The 24,702-nt window shown below is 37.0% G+C and overlaps 1 protein-coding gene across 1 annotated transcript in view; it reads left to right on the top strand.

The window, feature by feature from the left end:
* The window catches only part of ITPR2 (inositol 1,4,5-trisphosphate receptor type 2), a 472,032-nt gene that overhangs the window by 132,104 nt on the left and 315,226 nt on the right, over nucleotides 1-24,702 (top strand). The window contains exons 12-21 of the mRNA XM_058558623.1: nucleotides 4,126-4,225; nucleotides 4,744-4,904; nucleotides 11,279-11,420; nucleotides 13,464-13,625; nucleotides 18,170-18,342; nucleotides 19,331-19,450; nucleotides 19,566-19,751; nucleotides 20,899-21,150; nucleotides 21,603-21,747; nucleotides 23,215-23,365. Of these exons, the coding sequence (XP_058414606.1) occupies nucleotides 4,126-4,225; nucleotides 4,744-4,904; nucleotides 11,279-11,420; nucleotides 13,464-13,625; nucleotides 18,170-18,342; nucleotides 19,331-19,450; nucleotides 19,566-19,751; nucleotides 20,899-21,150; nucleotides 21,603-21,747; nucleotides 23,215-23,365 (1,592 nt within the window). The remainder of the gene's footprint in view (nucleotides 1-4,125; nucleotides 4,226-4,743; nucleotides 4,905-11,278; nucleotides 11,421-13,463; nucleotides 13,626-18,169; nucleotides 18,343-19,330; nucleotides 19,451-19,565; nucleotides 19,752-20,898; nucleotides 21,151-21,602; nucleotides 21,748-23,214; nucleotides 23,366-24,702) is intronic.

Here is a 24,702-nt window from a genome sequence, read left to right on the forward strand (position 1 = left end):
AGGGGAATTGCTAATAAGGTAACCAGAACTTAATGTAAGAGAATAACTTACGTTCTTTTGCTTGGATTTGACTATTTTAATTCAAGTCTTTTGCCTACAACTGTCTACATTCTGACAATAGCACTACGATGCTCTCTGTAATGTGTAGAGGAGTCTTGCCCACATGATTGGGTTTAGGGATGGTTCTAAATTCTCCGTGATAGAGCATTATTGTACTTGGCCTTGGGCAGATGACGGTGGTTAGGCTGAAGTTTAGGTTGAAAGTCAGGCTGAACCATGCAGATATTGTTCTGTAGGTTACTTTCAGGGAGGGTTAAACAGTTGCTGTGTTAATGCTGCCAAGAAACACTGCTTTCTTGGAGCTTCCCAGGGTGTTTCCTCACTATTTTCATTCATGAGAAGTGTAGCCCAATCTTGGTCTTACATGAGCCATCTCTCACTCTTCCCTGTTCCACTAATATAGGCCTGTAAAGAGATCCCCTCTGAAGGTTTTACCTGATCTAGGTCTCTGGCCTTCTCTTCTGAGTATTGGGATCTTAATCAATCCTTACTGACTTTTTTTTTTTTTTTATAATTTTATTTATTTATTTTTTCCCCCAAAGCCCAGTAGATAGTTGTATGTCATAGCTGCACATCCTTCTAGTTGCTGTATGTGGGACACGGCCTCAGCATGGCCGGAGAAGCGGTGCGTCGGTACGCGCCCGGGATCCGAACCCGGGCCGCCAGCACCGGAGCGCACGCACTTAACCTCTAAGCCACAGGGCCGGCCCTATCCTTACTGACTTTAATCATCTTAGATTTGAACTCATCAAAAATTGAGTCCTTCTTGAACTCTAACCAAGAAAGTTTACTTAAGGAAATGATAAAAGGATCTCACTATAATGTGTGTAGACCCATGACAAGGCCCCTGAGCCTTGCTTTATATGGAAGTGTTAATCTATTACTGTTTGGAACTGTTGAAGCTCTTCTCAATATAGAACAGAATATTGTACTAACATGGATTCATTTGTCATTAATTGTATTAAAGCTAACATTAATTAACACAGTAGTAACTATTATAATATAACTCCCAGGCACTTCATATGTGCTAAGCCCTCTGTCAAGTTATTTATAAATATTATCTTATTTAATTCTGGCAACAACTCGTACAAATCAGGAACTAGCAACTTAGAGCAGTGCTTTTCAAGTTGGCTGTAAATTGAAATCACCTGGGCAGCACTGAGACCTCTCTCTGCTCTGGCCGCACTGAGATCAGTGAAGTCTGAGTCTCGGGGGTGGAATGCAGGTTTTCCACTTTTTTTTATTATTATCCAGGGGATTCCAATGAGGAGTCCAATGCTTCCCAAAGTTCCCACTCTATAATCAATATTTCTCAAACTTTAATGTGTACTGAATTACCTGGGAATCTGATGACAATGTAGATTCTCATTCACTTAGTCTGGGAGGGGGCCTGAGATTCTGCATTTCTAACGAGCCCTCAGATAATGCCTATGCTGCTGCTTCACGGACTAGACTGTAAATATCAAGGTCTCAGAGCAGTGGTTTCCAGCCTTTGCTGCACATTAGAACACCTGGGGCTCTTTAAAAAGAGCTGATGCATAGCTCCCAGATACTCAGATTTAAATGGTGTGTGGTACAACCTGGCAATAGGATTGTAAAACTTTCCAGGTGATTCTAATGTGCAGTGAAGTTTGGGAACCACTGGCTTAGAGTCATTAGGTTAATTCACCCATGTCACACTCATGAAGTGGAATTTGATCCTCGAGTGTGTGAACTTAAAACCTGTACTCTTTTTTATTATTTTTTTTGTGAGGAAGATCAGCCCCGAGCTAACATCTGATACCAATCCTCCTCTTTTTGCTGAGGAAGGTTGGCCCTGAGCTAACATCCATGCCCATCTTCCTCTACTTTATGTGGGATGCCACCACAGCATGGCTCAACAAGCAGTGCGTTCGTGCGCACCTGGGAACCTGCGAACTCTGTGTGCTGTAGTGGAGCCCACGCACTTAACTGCTTGCACCACCAGGCCAGCCCCTAAAGTCTGTACTCTTAACCACTATGCTACAGTGCCTTTGTATTTTAGACATTTGGATTACATCAGGACTTAATAACAACAGACTTGTTTAGCATAGGTCCTAAAGAGTTATTCATTTCCAAAATTCTTAAAAATTGCAAGTTATTATACTTAAGTGTAATCTCTTTAGTTTGGAACTCAGCAATCTAGGTTGACTCAGCAAGCATAGATTAAACAAGTGAGGGGTAAGAATAGGGGATATGGGCACAGAGCTGAATAAGCTATGGCTCCACTTTCCAGATATTTAAAATACAATGAGGAAGACAACTGAGTCCAAATAACATCTGTGTAATTTCATGCAGAAGATGGTAAGTGGTAAATCAGAGGTGTTTTAGAATTTCTGATTATTTGGACAGGATTGGATCTTTGCTATTTTAGATTTTTGAAACTCAGTCTCTATTTTATCTACTTTTATGAATGAGCAGAACCATGATGTTGAATGAATTTCTCTCTTTCCTGAGGCCCTTGGAGTTTTATTTGGTTTTCTCTTATTGTCCTAATGCTTTCTGCTTCATGTTTTGTGACTTATTTGTCTTTCCTTTCCTTCTATGCTCTCAGCAACTTGAAGGCAGAGAACTTACCAACAATGCTTTTCTTTTTTCTTTTTTTTTTTGCTGAGGAAGATTTGCCCTGAGCTAACACCTGTTGCCAATCTTCCTCTTTTTTTTGCTTGAGGAAGATTAGCTCTGAGCTAACATCTGTGCCCATCTTCCTCTATTTTGTGTGTGGGATGCCACCACAGCATGGCTGACGAGTGGTGTACATCCGCACCAGGGATCCGAACTCGTGAAGCCGGGCCACCAAAGCAGAGCCAAATTTCCGCCAAAGCACCAAACTTAACCACTACACCATGGGCCCGGCCTCCAACACTGCTTTTCTTTTAATAGACACTTTACCCATTTTTGTTAAATAAATGATGATGATAAAAGATTCACTAAATATGGTAATATTTGAGTTGGATGAAGTTCTAGCTGGCCTTTCTCAGGCACTCTCTCACAGTTCTTATACAGTCGATTCTTATTCCTGGGACACTGAATGAGCAAATACTAAGCCATTGCTCCTAGGGGAAATACAGGGTTAGGTTCCTGCGAGCCTCTGGTCACAATATTTTTGTCACTCAGTCAATACATAACCTTGTTTTGCGTGTATTTTTGTTTAAAGACACTTTATTTAATATATACTGTTGATTCACTAACATTGCACTCACAACCATCAGCTGTAACTCATGCCTGAAGGAAGCCTATCTAACACGAGTAATTCCTCTGTAGTGCACATCACAGTCTTGCTCTTAGGAACACTAGATAGCACTTCAGCACTATGCTTGGGTACTGTTTTAAACAGCAAACTCAGCAACAAGAAGCACAGAAATGTTAAAAACGTAGCCCTAAATAGACCACGAAAAGGACACCTGTTTATGATATGAGAGCGGAAACAAGAAGGCAGAGCATCACCTTGTCCGGCCTCACTGAATGTGTGCAGTGGGGAACTCAAATTTTTTGCTACCCTGTGCATGTCCGAGAATGACTATGAAAGCACCCTGAGCATTGATTTTGGGGCTACAGATAAATTTTAGTGAGTGTGGAATCTCGGATAATGAGGATCAACTGTATATACTTTTACATGCAGATGATTAAACTACAAGAAGGACAGCAGCAGGCAGCGATTTTAACTGAGATGGCTACTCAGTCAGTGGTTCAGGGTTGCCTGGAGAGGCTGTTAAAATACTCGTTGTTGGGCCCCACCCTCAGAGTTTCCCATGCCGTGGGCTGGGATGAAGCCTCAGAATTTGCACATCTAACAAGTTCTCAAGTGATGCTGTTGCTGCTGGTCCAGAGACCACACTTTGAGAACCACTGGTCTAGGTCATAGTACTGCATGCTTTGAAATAGTCTGTAGTTCAGAATTTATCTTAAACCGGACTGATCTATACTTGAGTCAATTACTAGTTTAAAACATATTTATATCCATGTCATGTATGAAACTGTTAAATGTGTTAATATGTAAGTGTGCTAATTTTTAATAATCTGTTTTTCATGTTATTTTGCTTTTAGGAACTCCTATGTTCGGTTAAGGCATTTATGTACCAACACATGGGTCACCAGTACTAGTATCCCCATAGACACAGATGAAGAGAGGCCTGTTATGTTGAAGGTAAATATTGCTGAGAGTGGTTTAATTTTCAAATGTTGTGTGAATAGGATTAGGGGAGATTGACATGTTCCTTACAATCCATCTTCATCAGTATTAGAGATTATTGCAATTAATTTCGTCAAGCACGCGTGTCTGCCAGTTGCTTAGGTAGCTGAACTAAGTGGCTTGGCTGCAGCAGGGCTGTGATTTAGGAGGAGGCAGCACAGATACCAAAAGAGTGGGAGGGGCATGTAGAAAGCGGAGAAGATTCCAGGAGTACATCTCCTCTACTCTGTTGACACTGAGGCAAAGGGCAAGTGTGAAAGGGACATGTTTCCAGTTGGGCTTTGGGAACAGGGAAGGAAATAGATATGGAAAATCTGTGTGTCCCTACAGCCTTTCGTAGTGGATGATGCCTGTGGGAATTATTGGGTTTGGATTATCTGTATTTCTTAAACAATATTGAGATGTGTTGGTACTTGAAAAATATTGCATAGTTATTTAAAAAACCTAATCTTAATGGGAAAAACACATTGCAGATCGGAACTTGCCAAACAAAAGAAGATAAAGAAGCATTTGCCATTGTGTCTGTCCCACTGTCTGAGGTCCGAGACTTAGACTTTGCCAATGATGCAAATAAAGTGCTAGCGACCACAGTTAAAAAGCTGGAAAACGGCACAATAACTCAGAATGAAAGGAGGTTAGTAACTTTTTTAAATGGCTCTTAAATCATCAAAAGTCAATTGCCAACTCTTGCAGTAAACCTCAAGTGAATGAATGACTCTAAGGGAATATTTAGAACGTTCTTCATAGCAGCACACCTGCTTCCGAATGAGCAGATCGTGGTGAGTGAATGAAAATGGTGACATTAAATTCTGGTGGAATATTTAGATTTTCCATTTTAGCTTGGATTGAAAACGGTTGTTTTTAGTTACTCTCTGATCTTTCTTTTTAAATGTTTCATAAAAAATTTGCAGTACCTTTTGCTGCTCTTGATTTGATATTTGATATTTCTCTTCCTCTGTAACTCCCACAGAGAAACTGGATCCTTGATTCTTCAACTCTTGTTTTGGAAATAAATGAGAAAGAAAATGATACTGATAGCTATCAATTATTTCGTCCCTACTTTGTGTCGGTACTGTGTTAGGCACTATAGATATATTTTATCTAATTCTTCAAACAGCCCTGAGATAGACATTATTCTTATTTTACATGAAGGAAAATTGGAACGTTAAGCAAACTGGGGAAGCTCACAGAGTAAGTGGGGGATTCAATCATATGTGGTTGTAAAGCCCATATGTTTATGACACACCAGAGCTTAAGCATTCTCTATATTTCTCCTCGCCATAATCTGCTACATATCTTTAAATCTGAACCAGAAAAAGCTGTTGACCAATATCCTAGGCATTCATTGGAACTCACATACACAGCTGGTGAGATGATAATTGGTATAAGCACTTTGGAAAATAGTTTGACAGTAACTAGCAAAGTTACAGAAGGAATCACTCTTCATATAAGCGGAATCATGCAGTGTTGGTCCTTCTGTGACTGGCTTGGTTCACTTAGCATAATGTCCTTCAGGTTCACCCGTGACAAGATTTCCTTATTTATTAAAGCTGAATAGTATTCCATTGTATGTATATATTGCATTTTCTTTATCCATTCATCTGTCAATGGACTTTTAGGTTGTTTCCATATCTTGGCTGTGCTGCAAAATAGTCTAACTCATAGAAACAGAGAGTAGAATGGTGGTTGCCAGGGGCTTGGAGGGAGGGGAAAATGAGGAGTTCCTGTTTAACGGGTATAAAGTTTCATTTATACAAGATGAATAAGTTCTAGAGATCTTCTGTACAACATTGTGCCTATATTTAACAATACAGTATTATGCACTTAAAAATTTGTCAAGAGGGTAGATCTCTTAAGTGTTCTTACCACACACACACACACACACACACGCACAAAAAAGAAGCAAACACTCTGTGACTCACCAGTTCCACTCCTAAGAGTGTTCTAGAACATCTGTCCGAAAAAAGCTTCTACACACTTGCACAAGGACACATGTTTAAGAATGTTCAGCCTTATTCTAAATAACCCCGAACTAAAAACCATCCAAATATTCATCACCAGTTGAATAGGTGCATACAGTTTTGGTATATTCATACAATGGAATACAGTATAGCATTGAAAATAAGTGAACTACATCTATGTGTAACAACATGGATAAATCTAATGAACTTTAGATTGAGAGAGAACTAGACACAAAGGCATTCACTTTGTGATATTATTTGTAATAATATCACAATAATATTATATGTAAGATTATTTGTAAAGTTTAAAAACAAGCAAAACTAAACTCTTTCTTTGGGGTTCTTAAGAAATTGGCCGAACTATGAATAAATGCAAAGAAATGATTGTTACAGAAATCAGGATGGTGTTCCCCTTAGAGCGGAGGAATCTGAGGAGGCTCCTGAAATGTTCCATTTCCTGCTGTGGGTGGTCGCCTTATGGGGTTCACATTATAAGTATATGTGTTTAACTAAACATATATGTTTTGTGAACTTTTAGATATATATCTTACAATACAAAGGAACAAGAAATCCAACTTGCTTCCTACCACCTCTATCAATAGAAAAACATCGTAAATATGCAAACAAATGGAATAGTTGTTTCTCAGCCTCCTCTCTTCTTACCTTGGTTTTTCCCCTAACAAACATGCATTTGAAAACAACTATTGTGTATTCAGTCTTACCTCCAGCCCTGTTGCAGGAAATGAATAAGGGCCAGAAGCTGGAACAACTGCTCCACAATTCTGGACTACACATAATTAACTATCAGAGTGAAATTATGGCAGATAATGGAATCCAGTAGGCAGACAGCACTTTTTATTTGCCTGTGATTTGTCTTAACTCTTCTTTTGATGAATCTGTTTCTTTGTTTCTGTCACTCTCACATATGCACGGAAATTTACTCAGCCTTTCTTAAAAAGTCTCCCTTCTACGCAGCAACATGTTCCTTGAAGAAAAGGACAAATAAAGATTCAGATTATGAGCGCTCCGCCATTGCTGGCTGTACCCCTGAGCAAGTCGCTCTTCCTCAGTTACTGCAGGAGAGAATCTTGACCTCTCAGGATGATTCCAAGGAAGGTGCTGGACCAGTACTGACCAGAGATCATGCATTTTTATTTCCCCTGCTTCTTTCCCCACCGTTTCAAAGTGAAAAACGTCATAGCCAAAAGCAAGTCTTGCCTGAGAACTATGAAGTTGCAATTATTGGTCTCAATTTAGTGATTTCTAAAAAGTCACCTTCCATCAAAATTCATTCAAAGCTGACAGTACAATAGAGCTTATTGGCAGAGTTGAATGCATTTATACTATTTTCTTGGTTTTAGAATTCAGTATAAAGTTCTTTCTGAGAATACCACACAACTCTGACTTTTTTCCCCTCTGGAGAATGAAGTTATTATTAGATATTCTTTTACTCAAAACCAGGAAGAATGATACAAGGTCAACGGCAAGGTGTTAGAATATTGTAGATCTAGCTCAGAGATTCCTGGGTATTTGAATCCTCTCTTTCTTTCAGCTTCCCCTTTCCTCACCCCAGGAATGGACTCCGGAGGCACAGCTCCTGTGTTATGCTCCAAGGTCCTCAACCTCAGATGCTTTTCAGTGGAATTTTCTGATCTTATTCTGCATAGTTACATCAACAAAATAGAGCATACATCTTGGGAACATGTTAGGTGTGGGAGAGGGGGGAGAAGGGAGGGAGGTTAACTGCCTTTCAGAGCTGGAGGAAGTGACACATGCAATCATAGACCAGAATTTCTGCACCACATTTTACCTCTGAGGATACAGAAAAAGATGTGGGGTTCCTCTGCAGCATTTGTAGTTCAATATCTATTTATTTCCAGTATTATTGAACTCCTGGTATATACCAGGCACTGGGGCATGCAGCATGCACATGTGATGATAATGTGGTAGTGAACAGCACAGACTATGGCCATGTCTTCATGCAATTTACCAGCTTGAGGTTGGTTCTAATTCCCCGAGATAGAAGCTCAGGATCTAGAATAGGGGTCATCCAACATGTGATCACTAGATCATTTGCCCTTCTGATTCAAAGTTAATGTCTTTCTATAGCAACATCATTTTCCCTTAAATTTTATTTGCTGATATTACTGTCTCTATACTAGCTATCTTTTGTGTAATATGTGTCTGATGCTGCCTTTTCAATATCTATTTATTTCAGATTTCCTGGTCATTTTGTTTTAGTAATGTCTCTTGTGAGCAGCAGGGAGATAGATTTTTAAAATCTAATCTGATAGTCTATTTTAATTTGCAAGTTTAATTACTTTCATTTGATAAATAATGTGTTCGGATTTATTTTTATCTTTTTTTTTTTTCTTTAGTATAGTAGGTTTTTTTCTTTTCCCTCTACTCTTTCCCTTACTTTCTGTTAGATTGATAAAGTTTACCTTTTCTCGCCATTTTTCCTTTTCCTCTACTGGTTTAGAAGCTTTAGGTCATATTGCTATTTTTAGCAGTTGCCCTTAAGTTCTTGTCATACATTTTAACTGTATATTCTTTCTTATAAAACTTGAAGTTATAAATATTTCTTTCTTCTTCTCATAGGAGTAAAGTACTTCCAAATGCTTTGATTAAGCACTGATGTTCTCCCTCCCATCTTTCCTGGAATAGTTGTCTAGAACTATAGTTCTCTGTTTATTGTTTTCATTAAAAATTTTTATTTTATATTGTTGACATATACAAAGGAATAAAAGTATCATATAAACAGTGATGTACCACTTATTTTTACTGAAAAATTTAGTTTCTAAAAATTGTTTTTGTTGTTAATTATATTTCTTAATATATTTTACCTCTTCTTTCTTTTTCTTGCATCTGAAGTCTTCTCTCTGGGTTCATTTTAAGTTTTACTGAAATTCATTCTTTGAGCCAGTCAAGATCTATGGGTTGGTTATAAGTCTTGTCAGTTTTTTTCATATATGAAAATGTCTTCATTTTACCTCCACTGTTAAGTGCTACTTTAACTATGTATAGAATGTTATATTGACAATTATTTTCCTTTAGTATTTTAATGTTATAATTTAATTATTTTCTGGCACATTTTGCTCTTCTTTATTGGCATTTTTCTTTACTTTCTAGTTATTTTGTAGATTTTTTTCTTTGTCTTTGATGTCCTGAAGTTTTACTGCGATGTGTTTACAGGGAAGTTGTTTTCTTATGTATTTTTTTTATTGAGGTATAATTGACATACAACACTATATTAGTTTCAGGTTTACAGCATAATGATTCAATATTTGTATATGATGTGAAATGATCACCACAGTAAGTCTAGTTAACATCCATCACCACACATAGTTACAGAATTTTTTTTTTCTTGTGATGACAACTTTTAAGATTTACTCTCTTAGCAACTTTCAAATATGCAATACAGTATTATTAACTGTAGTCACCATGCTGTATATTACATCCCTATGACTTATTTATTTTATAACTGGAAGTTTGTACCTTTTGACTCTCTTCACCCATTTCACCCACCCCCTAACCCCTGCCTCTGGCAATCACCAATCTGTTCTCTATATCTATGAGCTTGTTTTTTTTGCTCCCAAAGTTATATTTTCTTAGATGTCTAAACATCTAAATACACTTAACTCAAAACAGGAAGAGAAAAAGAATATTAATAATTTTTAAAAGAAAATACAGATACTTATGTTCAAACTGGACTTGGAGATTGAGCAAATAGCATCTGAAGTTCAACTTAATTTCAGTTTGCTGAAGTAACTTGAGTTCAAAATATTTTTTTTTTTTAATTTTTTTAAGAATAACAGAATGGTTTGGAAGACGTTAAGTCACGATTTCAAAAGAAATTCACACTACATTTTGATGCACATGAATCATAGTTTACATTTCTGTGGTTGCCCTCAGGGCTTTTGTGAGGGAATCCTATCAGACACATTTTCAAAAAGAAACAAGTTGGGTTAAAATTTAAAATAGGCAAACCAAGAAAACATAGAATCTCTGGAATTTTGAAGTGGAATTTATGATTCCTGAAACTGTGCTGAAATTTGGATGTGGGTGGCAAAATTCTGGATTATTGATGGGTCCACTTGGGTTCCTGTAAGTACATTCTCTTTCAGGAGGTAAATCTGGAGACAGGATCAAGATGCTTCCTAATTGAACACAGTCTGCTTTTCTGGAATTGTGGAATCTTTTAAATTGTAATTTTCTGATTGATGTAATCATGATTGACCATGCTAACAACAGTGAATGATTATGTTAATGTATATGCATAAATATATGTTTATATGTATTTGTTGGACAAAATTTTTAAAAAATTAAAAAAATTAAAAATTTGTATAGAAAATGATAAAGAGCAGGCAGAGGAGGGAGGAAGAAGAAGTTAAGGGAGGAAAGGTTTTCAAGACACTTCAGGTACTAAATGCCACTGAAGTTCAAGCAACAGTTAAAATAGTAACCACGATGTGGAGTTAAAGGTGAACATTAGTGTATGGTTTAGGATATTTGTTTTTATAGATCAGTTAATACTTTCATAACAATTTAGGGCATCTGATTGCTTACTCTGTCTCTATTTGCAGATCATTTAAATCATTTAAATTTTTCCTATTCTGTACATTAAAGATGTTGAAATGTGGTGAGGATTAGGAAATGTAGTTTGAGTCAGTAGTAGAAAAAAGGATTTGTATTTAGGAATTTAGAAGTATAGCTGTTCTCTCTTAAGCAAAATTCTCTTCTTTGCTGGTCAGTTATAGAAAAGCATCAATTCATCTGTTGTTGGGGCTCACGTGGCTTTATTTTGTAATGGTTTTTGCAAGTACTTGATTAGAACTGGAGGCAGGAGTGGGGGCTGGAGGAACTGGAGAAGGGAAGTTCTTTGTAAAGATTTAGGTAAACATTAGCTACATTAGATATTTTATCCATGAAAGAATTTTTATTATAAAATAATTTTCCAGTGTTTCAGTTCTTAGTGTTTATTAAAAAAATATTTTCTACAATTAAGCACATCATAGAGTAAAATTTCTTTTTCATTTTATGATAGATTTGTAACCAAATTATTGGAAGACCTCATCTTCTTTGTTGCCGATGTACTTAATAATGGACAAGAAGTTCTGGATGTGGTTATCACTAAGCCAAACCGGGAACGTCAAAAATTAATGAGGGAACAAAACATATTGGCACAGGTGAATGTTTTTACGTACTAAATTTGCATATTTTATTTTTTTGAATTATAGTATCAAGAAAGTCCTTGTATTAGTTATCTATTGCTGTGTAACAAATTACCCCAAAACTTAGTGGCTGAAAACCACAGATACCTGTCTCACAGGTCCTGTGGATTAGGAATCTAGGAGTGGCTTAGGTGGCAGTCCTTGCTCAGGGTCTTTCACAGACTGCAGTCAAGGTGTTGGCTGGGGCTGCAGTCATCTCAATGCTTGAATGGGAGAGAATTCACCTCCCCGCTCACTCACATGGGCCTCTCCACAGGACTGCCTCAAGAGAGAACAAGAGAGGGCACCTAGATGGAAGCCACAGTCTTCTTATAACCTAATATTAGAAGTAACATCCCATCAGTTCTACTGTGTTCTATTAGTTAGAACTGAGTCAGTAAATCCAGCTCACAGTCAAGGAGGCAGGATTGCATAAAGGTCTGAATTCCAGGAGGCAAGGATCATTGGGGGCCATCTTGGAGACAGCCTCCCACAGACCTCTTAAAAAAGCTACATTGTCAGAGTATATCCAGAAAATGTGCTGGAATAATTTTCTAGGTAGAATTTCTAGGAGAACCTAGAAACTGCCATCTCCATCTACTTCCTACTCCTTTCTCTTCCCTAGGAAAGTAGGGCGGTCTATTCATCAGGTTACATGTGCCCTATACAGTATTCTAGGTTTTTTCGCTGAAGGTCTAGTACTACTTCTATGCTATAACTTCCTGAAATTGTTCATGACGTACCAATAAATTAATTCGCTTCCTAATAATATGTACATATGGGTATGTCTACCCTTATGCATTCTTTTTATTCTGTTACTTGCTACATAAAGGAATGAGCTTCTGCATTGTGTGGACTCAAGAAAGATATTTAAAAAAATAAAAATCATATTATTAATATATGTGTTCTTGTGCAATTGGGAAAGGAAAACAGTAGACATATTGTCAGTTAATATTCTATAGCTGATTAAAAATATAAAATCAACATTTTTTTCAAAGAAAATAAAGATTGCAAATCTAATGAGACAGTCTTTTCTGAAACTAGCATTTCTTTAGTATAAAACATTTGATTTCAAAGACTTTTAGGATCTTGAATGATTTATTAATATTATTTCAACCAACGTATGTCAAATCTTTTATTTCAGGATTATAAATATAAAATTCAAGGTTTGGTGAATATAGAATTATTGAAGTAACTTTAATTCATATTATATTTCAGGAACTACAAAGGATAATTATTTTCCGTTTTGCTTTCTTGTATTAATGCTTATGCCCTTGTCTAGATGCTTTTTCATAAACAATTTACTCATCCTACTGGCTCATCTCCAGGTGATCCTACCTGCTGTCTTGCTGCCTAAAAGAGTTATATTCCTCAATGCTTTTTAAATACTTCCCAATTGCTAACCTTACAAGAAGAATCTGGGTCACTGGGTACCACTAGCTGCACATGTGGCTCCTTATTTATTACATTTGAGTGCTGATACAGTCATTGATTTGGCCACATCTTTATGTACCAAGAACAATAAATTAACTCTTTTATAAAGAGGTTTAGAAGCAATATTTGGAGGCGGTTTTCTGATGTCAGTTTCTGATGAAAAGTAAATGTTTTCTTTGTATTATTTTGATTTTTTAGAAAGTTATAGAAAATAATAGAAGTAATTATAAAGCCTATAGAAATCAAACTGTATTTTAGTTCATCTTAATATGTTCATGTAACTTGGTATAACCCAACATCTTTATATTTCTTATTTTAATAAAATATAATTTCTAAACAAAATTAAGCATTTTATTTAAATAATGTTTTTGCCATTCAATTTAGGGAATCCTTTTAGAAGTATTTTTTTGTTCCTTCATATGTTGGTCCTATATCCTAAGTCCTTTTTTTTTGCTTTACATTAATTCTACACAAATATTACAAAAGTATTTTTGAGTCAAAGTACTTATTTGTAAAAATATTAAAACAGATTGCAAAACGTGCACCTCCGTTCATCAGAATAGGTGGTTGTTTTTTTCCTATTAGGTATTTGGGATTCTTAAAGCACCCTTTAAGGAGAAAGCAGGAGAAGGCTCAATGCTGAGACTTGAGGATCTGGGAGACCAAAGATACGCTCCCTACAAGTACATGCTGAGGCTCTGCTACCGCGTGCTGAGACACTCGCAGCAGGACTACCGGAAAAATCAGGTCAGAGGGTGGACCTCATTTCTACCTCTGTTTAACATTTAAAGCATGGCACGGTTCTTTGGGTACTGTTCTAAAACATATAAAATAGAAATGGGGAATTCTGCTTTGCAGTGAAATGTTTTATATTGGCAGCACACAAAAAAATGACCTAGAGGTATTTTTGAGATGACATATGTATTTCTTCTTCTATAGAAAATTGGAGTCGTTGGAGGAGGATGTCTGAGTCCTTCTGTGTGCATGGTGTTAGCTCCTGCTGGGCAGGAGGCATGCTGGATATATTATGTGAAGAGGAATGAGACATTTCTTGGCATTTCTAGGAACATGCCTCCTGGAAAAGATATGATGCGTGCATCTGAAACATAAGGAGGAGGCAAAGAGGGGACATGAGAGATAAAAGGCAGCATTTTGGAAATTCAGAAGAGGGAGAGCTCACTGTGGCTGGGGGAACTCAGGAAGAGTGCTTGGAGAAGGACGCATTTGAGTAGGATGAGAATCATTTTCATAAATTGTCTGTGAACAGGCATTGTAGGAAGAGGGATCTATGAAGAGAAAATGATGGATGCTAGAAAGGGCACTTTTGTCCCAGGATGTTCCTAACTGTGGAGGGCAGGGAACCCAGCTATATCTAGGGATATAGCTAAAAGTTGCCAACTGCAAGTGAAATTTCTTTAGTCTCATTTTTATCTTAAAAGTACATAATATTTTGCAATGTATTCAATAATATACGTGTTTATTTTATATAAAATTGCTTAAAATTAATTATCATTTGGTAAATTAGTAAACAGAGAGAAGAGTGTACAATCAGTAAATTTCACTGATGAGTTTAGTCCATGAGGAAGGATGGTGTGAGAGAGGGCTGGTGAGGCAGGTTGGGCTAAGCCACGTAGGGCCTAGGATGTTATGGATGGAGGATGGAGGTTATTTGGGAATAGTTAGTAGTATTTTTTGAGAGCTTGCTTTGAACCAGGCTCAGTTCTAAGCACTTTTCACAACTTAATTAATATTGAGTTAAGATGAGGAACTGAGACACAGAGAGGTTAAGTAACTTGCCAAAGATCACACAGTTTGAAGACTGGAGCCAGTATTCAAACCCAGACTCTTCATCATCTCGCTGTTGCCTCTTAGTAGTTTGAAAGTTTGTTGGCAAGAAAAAATAATTTGCTTTAAGAAAAATGTGTTAAAAATACCTTGGCTTTGAAATTCTGTTTAAAGATTAAGAAAAGGTCTAAAAAGAATATGTAAAACAGAGTAGCCAGAAGATAAATACTATGGCAAGGAGCAAGAGGAAGGAGGGGGACAATATAAACAAATCCTTAAATACTTTTTAATGTAATCCTAGTTATACACATCCTTCTTGCCAAATAAAAATGCTGTCATTGGAATTATTTTTGCCAACTTCATTGCATTCCTTTAAGATGGCAAGGTAACTTAGGTAGAGTTGTTCTTATTTTACTGGAAGAAAAATTAAGTTCCAGAATTAAGTTAAATGACAGACCTTTAAGTACTCAGAGAATTAGTGTCTGAGAAGCCCCCTGTATGAGGGCCTGTGTAATTCTGCGAAGGTCTAGGATGGAGCTGAAGTTCTTCTCCACTTGGTCTCCTTTCTCTTCTTGGGTCTGTAAAGACATACTTTGCTAGACAGACCACCACTCCACACGTACAAGCAGCACTGTATTAGAGAGACTGAATTAACTGATAAAATCAATAGGTCTACAGAATTTACCTAGTGCTCTCAGACCTCTGGGGTCCCACAATGTGCACCATCCTCGATTGTGCTTGGCCTTTGGAAGGGTCCTTGGACCCTCCTTTCTACAACACTGCCCTGTGCTTCAGTGCCAGGTCTCCCTAGGGTTGGTTGTTCTGCTAGTTTGTAGTTGGTTGTCCGGGCAGCACATCTTAGCTGGTGTCCTTTCTTAGTCCCCCAAGGTCTGCCATACAAAGTTATTTCTCACTCCTCTCCATCTTAGCTGGGGCCTTGTGTGCCTAGGGTGCTGAGGTGCATGTGGTTTCTCTTCTGAAAACCGTGATCCTTCTGACAAGTAGACACACACACACACACACACACACACACACACACACACTGCCCCTATGATTTCTCCTCTCTTTTGTTCTTAGTTCAGCCTGCCTAGTCACATCGCTTCTCCAAGTAAATTTTATTCACTTTAGGGGACCTACTTTCTGGATTTCTTTAGAGCATGTAATTGTGGGTAGGGCACTCATTCTCTCTTTTGGGATATCTCCCCAAGAAGTAGATCATTGAGCTGACATAAAAAAGTAAGAATCATAAAAGAGCATTCATTGAGGGTTAGGTTTTATTTTTGCTTATAGTCTCTGTATGCCCCAATTGAATCTAAGTTATAGTTGAAAATATTTTTCTCAATTCTGTTGAATTAAGAATGCTTTGTATTGGGGCTGGCCCGGTGGCATAGTGGTTAAGTTTGCGCACTCTGCTTCAGCGGCCCAGGGTTCGCAGGTTCGGATCTGGGGTGTGGACCTATGCACTGCTTATCAAACCATGCTGTGGCAGGCTTCCCACATATAAAGTAGAGGAAGATGGGCACGGGTGTTAGCCCAGGGCCAACCTTCCTCAGCAAAAAGAGGAGGATTTGCAACAGATGTTAGCTCAGGGCTAATCTTCCTCACCAAAAAAAAAAAAGAATGCTTTATATTAAGCATAAAGCAGCTTTCTTATGTTTTTAGAACATAATTTTAAAATGGAAGCAGAAAGACTTTCTACTTTTTGCATAATTACCTTATTTTCCTTTATTTTCACCTATATTTTATAGAGTCCTAATATGGAGTTCTTTTGTGATTTAGTGCTAACCCAGGTCTTTAATGTTGAGTCTCTGTTAATTGTTATTTATAGAATTTGGTAACACCTCTCATTTCATTTGATTATTTATCAACATCTTGATCTATTTATCACACATTTGGAGGTTTGCCTTATACTAGAGTATGATTGCAATAGTCATAAAAGTGTATAAATCAATATGTATCTTTAAAATGATACACTAACAGAAGACATTTACTTTACTTAACTGGCTGCCCAATATAAAGGCTTCATTTTGAAAGGCCACAAAATTGCTGCCTAGAATATAATTAGATTTGTGTAACCAGTATCATTTTCAAGGAATAGATAGGTTCCAGTAAATTTTACCTCAGGCAAAACCACTTTCTAATCAATAAATTCTCCATCATAGAAGCAGGAATACATTCCCAAGGAGAATCCCCACGAAATTGAAGTGAAAACTTTTGGTTGTGGAAGGGGTTAATCTCATCAGTTCTACGGTTGAATGAGATGGCTTGCTTATACGCAGAATGTGGGAAATGAGCAAAAGGGGCTTGGAATATAGAAGAGTTAGTGTGAAGAACAAAGAGCAGATTAAATGCATGGTTGAAACTCCCTAGTGGCTTCCTTTTGCTCTTAGAAAAACATTTTTCTCCTTTACCATGGCTTGGAAGGACCTACCTCCAACTTCAGCTCTTGCTTTCTTCTCTCTTATCATACTTGACCTACAATGGCCACCTTTTGTTTATAGAACACAAAACCTTGGTTCCGCTACCACAGAGCCTTTGTGCTTGCCAATCCCACTGCCTAGATGGCTTATCTCCCCATGGCTGCCTCCTTTTTATCATTCCATCATTTCATCATTTTAGTCATTTCCACCCTAGTTCAAATGCCACTTCCTCAATGTCTACCCCATCTAAAGTTGCCCCCTTCTCCATCCCTCTGTTTCATTTCACTTATCAACATGTAAAATGATCACATTTTTTTGCTCATTTACTGCCTTTTTTCTCACTAGGATGTGAGCTCCATGAGAACTTAGCTATCTTGCTGACTGACATATTCCTAGTTGAGAGACTAGGAATTCTAGGAACAGTGCCTAGAATGTCGTAGACTTTCAAGAAATGTTTATTGGATGAATGGATCTGATCAGTGAAGTGATTTAGCATATTATCTTGTTTGATAGCTTTTTAAAAATAAAAAGAGGTATGAAATTTTATCATTATTTGAGAGAGACAATTTAATAGATCATTGTGGTATATGTACAAAAAAAATCACCATTGAGTCCACGTGGATCTTCATCTAACACTATAGGTCTCATGAACAAAATATCAGAGAGTCATTTTCTGTCTATAATTATGCTAAAATCATCAGTTATGACTTTTGTTGAGAGTTAGAAGAAGGCCCTCTGTTAGGCTGGTGAAATCCTTAGTTACCATGTCATAAAAAATTGTTGTTTTAACTAGGTTTATTTTTGTTTTTCCCATGTACACTTCGAGAGTGTAAGCACCCATATTAAAAAATATTTCTAGGTGTATAATTTTCTGTTATATTTTAAATTAAGCGTATGCTAATATGTTTTCATTTCCTTCCTTAAAAAGTCCTATTTGTTGAAGAATTATTTACTTGCTCTTCTTTTGACAATAATTTTTAGTGAGTTTTCTGTTCTGAATAAATTAATCAATGTTGCTGACCCTAATAGAATCTGTTATTTCTAAGATGTTTGGCAGCGCATTCTGACAGTCTTTCTTCTTTGCAGGAATATATTGCTAAGAATTTCTGTGTCATGCAGTCCCAGATTGGCTATGATATTCTGGCAGAAGATACCATCACAGCTTTGTTGCACAACAACAGAAAACTACTAGAGAAACATATCACAGCAAAAGAAATAGAAACATTTGTCAGTTTACTCAGGAGAAATCGTGAGCCAAGGTTTGAAGTGGTTCATGCAGTATTCTCTACTATTGGAGACTGGCTTTTTGCTTTATTTTTAGAACTTTTTAAAGTTAGAATTCTTTCATATCATTAACTTTCATGGATGAAGCTATGTTGGGCTTATTGCTATGATAGTTATGTATCCTACAGAGTTATTACCTCAAAAGAGATCAAAACCCTTGATAGACATATTTAAATGTAATTGATTTTCCCTCTGATAACTTATGTTTTTATAATGCTTTATAGTTTTTCAAAATGTATTTATATAGATTGTCGCATTTAAATCCTCGCACATTCTTGTGAAGTGCACTGGTCGTATATTATTATCCATATTTTAGAGATGAGAAGATAGAGAGAAAATTACACAAGAATACCCCAATAGTAAGAAATAGAATACGAGGTAAATGAAGGGTTTCTGACTCCACGTCAAGTTCTCTTTCCGTTGCACCGTGCTGCCTTATCTGGGAGAAATGAATGCAGAAAAGTCAAGCAGGTTGACAAAGTTTTCTCAACTAATTAACACAGCAAATGAATGTCAGAAGGTAGAGATGGGCCTCTGATTCAACCAGGCCATACTCACTTCCATGAAGCATGTGCTGTATTCCTATTTTACTCAGTATGCCATTAGCTTTGATCTGCCTTTGTTTTGGTATTCAATTCTGGGGTAGTCTCACTTTAGGGCCAATAAATGATTTTCTAAACCTAATAAGTCACAGTGCAGTGGGTTGAATAACACCAAATACATAGACGTAAACTTTTATCCTTTTTTGAAACAAGATTTGTATTAAATATAAATAATTGTATGTTTAATTTGTTTCTGATGATGCAGTAGATAAGCAACACATTAGAAAAATGTTGCATGGAAATAATATTAAAAATATATCTAAAAAATTACCTTTATTATATCTGAAAGTATGCTTTTATTGTGATGATTTTATGAAATGCTTTTCCTTCATGTTCAATTTAATTTTTTTTCTCTTGCCAGGTTTTTGGATTATTTATCAGATCTGTGTGTGTCTAATACCACCGCTATACCTGTAACTCAAGAACTCATCTGTAAATTTATGTTGAGCCCAGGCAATGCAGACATTCTTATTCAAACGAAGTAAGCCCAGAAAATGGATGCATCTTTTTTGTTCGTGATTTGTAAGCATTGTAGTACCCTATCATGTTTGTAAGTGAGCTTCTTAATAGATTTTGTATGTGTCATTTATTTCAAGGCTGGTCTCAATGCAAGTAGACAACCCCATGGAGAGCTCCATCCTTCCAGATGACATTGATGATGAAGAAGTTTGGCTCTACTGGATTGACAGCAACAAGGAACCGCATGGCAAAGCGATCAGGCACCTTGCTCAAGAAGCAAAAGAAGGCACCAAAGCTGATTTAGAAGTTCTTACCTATTACAGGTAAAGTATTGTAGAGAATTGTAGTTCTCAATCTCACGTATTCATTGAGAGGTGATTCTCTGGAACCTCTAAAAGTCAGGTATCTATGAAGAGGAAATTTAAAAAGTAATGTCAGAACCAAGGTAGCTGAAATATTTAGTATTATTTAAAATATTCAAAATAAAAATTAATATCTGTGTTTTCCACATATACTACTTGCAATTTTCTGATTTTGCACTAGTTTGGAATTGTTGTGTGGCAAAGGATGTTTTTCCTATCATTGATTGGAGTGAGTGCAGACGAGAGACATGTTGGGACCTCGGTAATGGAGTTGAGAGATGGAACTGGGGCTGGGGAAGCTGATCCCGCTGCAGAGGGGGCCTCAGAGAAAGTTAGACAATAGTTATGTATATAGTGCTTGTGAATATGTGGAGACTTGAGGCTTAAGAGAAACTAGTATCTGTAGTTATGAAAGTTCAGTGGCGAAATATAGCAGCAGAAGTTCCAATGGCATTTCCCAGTGGTCAGTATACTGGGAGAAAGAACTGAGCTGGTGTCTTTGAATTTAAGGGATAGATACCCAAGGCAGAAGCCCTGGGCCAAGTTGGGTGCAAATGACTGGAATCTGAGTAAGGCAGGGAATGCCTCATGCTCCCTGGTTTCCACAGCTATCACAACTATTATTTAATCTCAGAGGCTGATGAATCCAAGTGTACTGATGCCTTTTGGATTGATCACATTGGATTGATCCCAAGTTCACAGCTTGGAAACTGAGTGGATCTAAACTTAGAGTGTAGATATTAGAGCCCGGAACTGAGTGGAACTGGGGGAGGCAGAAAGAGATGGTTTTGTGTGAGCTGTTATTCATAGCCTTCAGGCTTAGTGTATTTGTAATCCTAGGAAACCGAGAACTGAGAACCTAATGACACTCTCCACTAGACATATGTTGCCGGAACAAGTAAGAGAAATTGTAACTGAATGGGCATAGAGACAATTTCATGTATGTGTTGTCATTTGATCACTTAACCTACTACCAAAAGAATTTGACTCTAGTATCACATACACTTGGAAATATTGTTATCATAAAAATAGATATTGATTGATATTGTGATGTTTAAGAACTTTATCGAGATAAGACAAATAATGTAACATGTTTAACATTTTTAAGGTACCAGCTAAACCTCTTTGCAAGGATGTGCTTGGATCGCCAGTATCTGGCTATAAACCAAATTTCCACGCAGCTCTCTGTCGATTTGATCCTGCGGTGTATGTCGGATGAGAGCCTGCCGTTTGACCTCCGAGCATCTTTTTGCCGCCTCATGCTCCACATGCACGTTGACCGGGATCCCCAGGAGTCCGTGGTACCTGTTCGCTATGCCAGGCTCTGGACAGAAATCCCCACAAAGATCACAATTCATGAGTATGTTTGGAAAAATTTCTCCAGGACTTTAAATTCAGCAGATGAACTCAAAATCAGATGTCTTCAATTTTGAAGTGAAATATATGAAAAGGCATTTCTGTGTTCAAACTCAGGGTCTTAATCTTCCAAATGCAAATAAGATACTTTACTCTTTTTGGAGAGTAAAATGACAACTCTTGATAATAGAAACATCATTCTGGAAACCAATAAACAGAAATCGTATTAATAATAGGAGTAACAATTTGTTGAGGGCTTAATATTATGGTAGACTCTGATTTAAGTGCTTAATTCATTTCACAATAGCCCCATTTTACAAATGAGGACGCAACTTCTGGAAAAGTTAATTATTTTACCGAAGCTTAAGAAGCCAGGAGGTTAAAGTATGTATATTTTCCTATTTTTAAATGATTATAATCAATTTAACTTGCTTTATATTCTTTCCATCGTTCTAGATATGATTCTATAACAGACTCTTCCAGAAATGATATGAAGAGGAAATTTGCTCTGACAATGGAATTTGTTGAAGAATACCTGAAAGAAGTTGTAAATCAGCCCTTTCCTTTTGGAGATAAAGAAAAAAACAAACTGACGTTTGAGGTATTTTTTAAAAACCATTCATTCAAAGTTATTCAATTTCCCTGTCTAAAATTAGATGCATTGAACATCAAAGATTTTTCCCCTCTAATATTTAGGATGTTTTTGTTAATTTGGTAGTTAAGTTCATGAAGGCATGATTCTCTCTGCCATTGATTAAAAGATAGATTTGATGTTTTAATTATACCTGATGTCCAATACAAAATATTTTATTGATAATTATCTGTTAGATACTCTTTTCTTTGTTTTTTTTTTTTGGTTTCATTCATTTGTGTCAACTTTATTGCATTTAGTGAACAAAGACAGTTTTGCATATTTACAATATGTTTGGATACTTTTTTTTTTCATTTCCATGGAGGTGATGTTTTTAGCCTCATTAAACTGAATTGAAATGTCTCTAGTTATAGTATCATTTTGGGGCTATAATGACAAAACCAGAAAGAAGATACCATGACTTGATACCTGGTGTATTAGGTGCCTACTGGTGTGTAACAAATTACACAAATTTAGCAGCTTAAAGCAAACATTTATTATCTCACAATTTCTATGGGTCAGGAATCTGAGAGTGCTTAGTTGAGTGGTTCTGACTCAGAGTCTCTCATGAGGCTGTAATCAAGCTGTTGACTGGGGTTGCAATCATCTGGGGCTAGACGATTTGTTTCTAAGCTCACTTTCACTCATGTAGTTTTTGGTGGCCATACTTCCTTGCTGGCTGTTGACTAGACAGCTCATTTTCTTGCCATGTGGGCCTTTCTGTAGGTTGCCTTAATGTCCTTACAGCATGGCGCTTGATTTCCCCTCAGAGCAAACCATTTGAGAGAAAGTCCAAGATGGAAATTGCAGTCTTCTATAACCTAATCTTGGAAGTAGCATGCCATCACTTCTACTGTATTCTGTTGGTCACACAGACTAACCCTGGTGTGATGCGGAAGGAGACCAAACATTGGGGGCCATTTTGGAAGCTGGCTCTCACACCTAATATGTCCTATGGTATCCAGAGGACCACAAAGCAGCATAGGGAACATACATTTCTGGACAAATTTCATGGATAATATCCATTTATTAAAGTAATTCATTAATGTAACCATTTATTAAGCGATATCCTCCTGACATAAATAATATTAATTAATATTAGTATTTATTTAAGTGGTAAATCATTCTGATGTAAACTTCTTTAACCACCTTGATGCACCTAAAATCTTGTCTTCTTGCTTTTTTCCTGGCTGTTGACCAGACACCTCATCTTCTTGTCATGTGACCCTTTGATGGGGTTGACAAACTGGTCTTATTTGGATTTAATTCTAAACTTGAATAAATTAAGGTTCAGTGGTTACTTTGCAGGTATTTTAATTTCTAAGTGTTAGGAAATCAGAAAGTTCAGAAATACCTGCACTAATTTAAATAACAAAAGTCAATATTAATTTCAGTTCCTAATGTTTTTCTTTTCCACTCTTCCCTTTTTTTATTAAGGTGGTCCACTTGGCTCGGAATCTTATATACTTTGGATTTTATAGTTTCAGTGAATTATTAAGGCTAACAAGAACACTTCTGGCTATCCTTGATATTGTACAGACCCCCATGTCATCATATTTTGAAAGATTAAGCAAATTTCAAGATGGAGGTAAGAAGTTTTTGGGAAAGTTATAATATTTTTGGTATTACTTGGAGGTGAGATAAAAAATAAGTCTATAGAGGAATCGTTGTTACTGTGTACCTGCTAATATGTATGTACAAATAAGAAGTAATCTGATGATAGGACTGGGAGATAATAGGCTGGATTTACAAACGTGCTTCTTTGTTTTTAATGCTAAAGCTTTGAAAGACAAATTCATAAGATCAATGAGTTTCATCTTTAGCAACTAATATTATGGCTGATCCACTAGTGGAGATATTATGTATCAAAAAAATAAAGACATCTTAATATTTGTGATTATCCTCGTTTGAGTCATTTACTGACTATGCTTCATAGCAGGGCATAGAAAAATGCAAAGAATGGGAACACTAAGGGTCATACCAGAGAAGCCGTGAATGTAAAGCCAGTGTGGGAGGCAGTACAGTGAAGAGGGTAAGAGAAGGGGCTTTCAAGTCAGAGTGCCTATATTCAAATCCTGCCTGTACCACTTAGTAACTTAGGCAAGGTACTTAACTTCCCTAAGAGTTTCTTTTCTCATCTGAGATATGAAGATGATAATAATAGTATCTTCCTCACAGTTTCCTTGTGAGAATTAAGTGAATTTATACAATATATTCAAAGCACTTACAACAGTGTCTGTCTCATAATGCAATTAAAAATTTTTTGATCGTGATTGTATTAGATTGGATGACCTGAAAATACCCTGAGGTAGAGAATTGTTTGCAGAATGTATAGTAAAGAATGCGTGCAGGGTATACACTTGTAAGGAAGTGAGGAAGGTAGGATTGGGCAGACAGAGAAGCTGATCCCCAATGCAGTTACAACTGAAACCTCAGCTGATCCTACAGAGAGCTCTGGAGCTGGGATGGACCTTGGGAGTTGTCACAGATTAAGGCAAAGGGGATGAGCTTTGGATCCTTGCATCAGCCAGCCATTGGCTGTGGACTTCATCATGGAGGGGCTGTGTAGACTTAGATAAGGCAGTTCCCCTTGGCCAAGGATCACTCCTAGTGAGAGGCACAGCTGTGAGAAATCAGCAGCCATGATGCCCAGCAACTGGGGGTGTGGATGCCTTAGCTCTACTGAGGGGATATGGGTAGAGCACAATGTATCCACTACAGTATCCATTACACAATTAAAAAAGTAAAACCAGAAACCTAATTTCAGACATAAGGAAGAAACACCTGGTTAAGAATTAAATGAGGAACTTTCGGGTAGCTGAAGTAATTAGTTGCTGCTGCCTAAATCTCAATTCCTTCTACATCTTCCAAAAATCTGTACAGATCAATAAGAAGCAAATTAAAGCACATAAATCCCTCACCTTC

This window comes from Diceros bicornis, chromosome 17 (assembly GCF_020826845.1).
Source record: "Diceros bicornis minor isolate mBicDic1 chromosome 17, mDicBic1.mat.cur, whole genome shotgun sequence".
Lineage (NCBI taxonomy): Eukaryota > Metazoa > Chordata > Mammalia > Perissodactyla > Rhinocerotidae > Diceros > Diceros bicornis.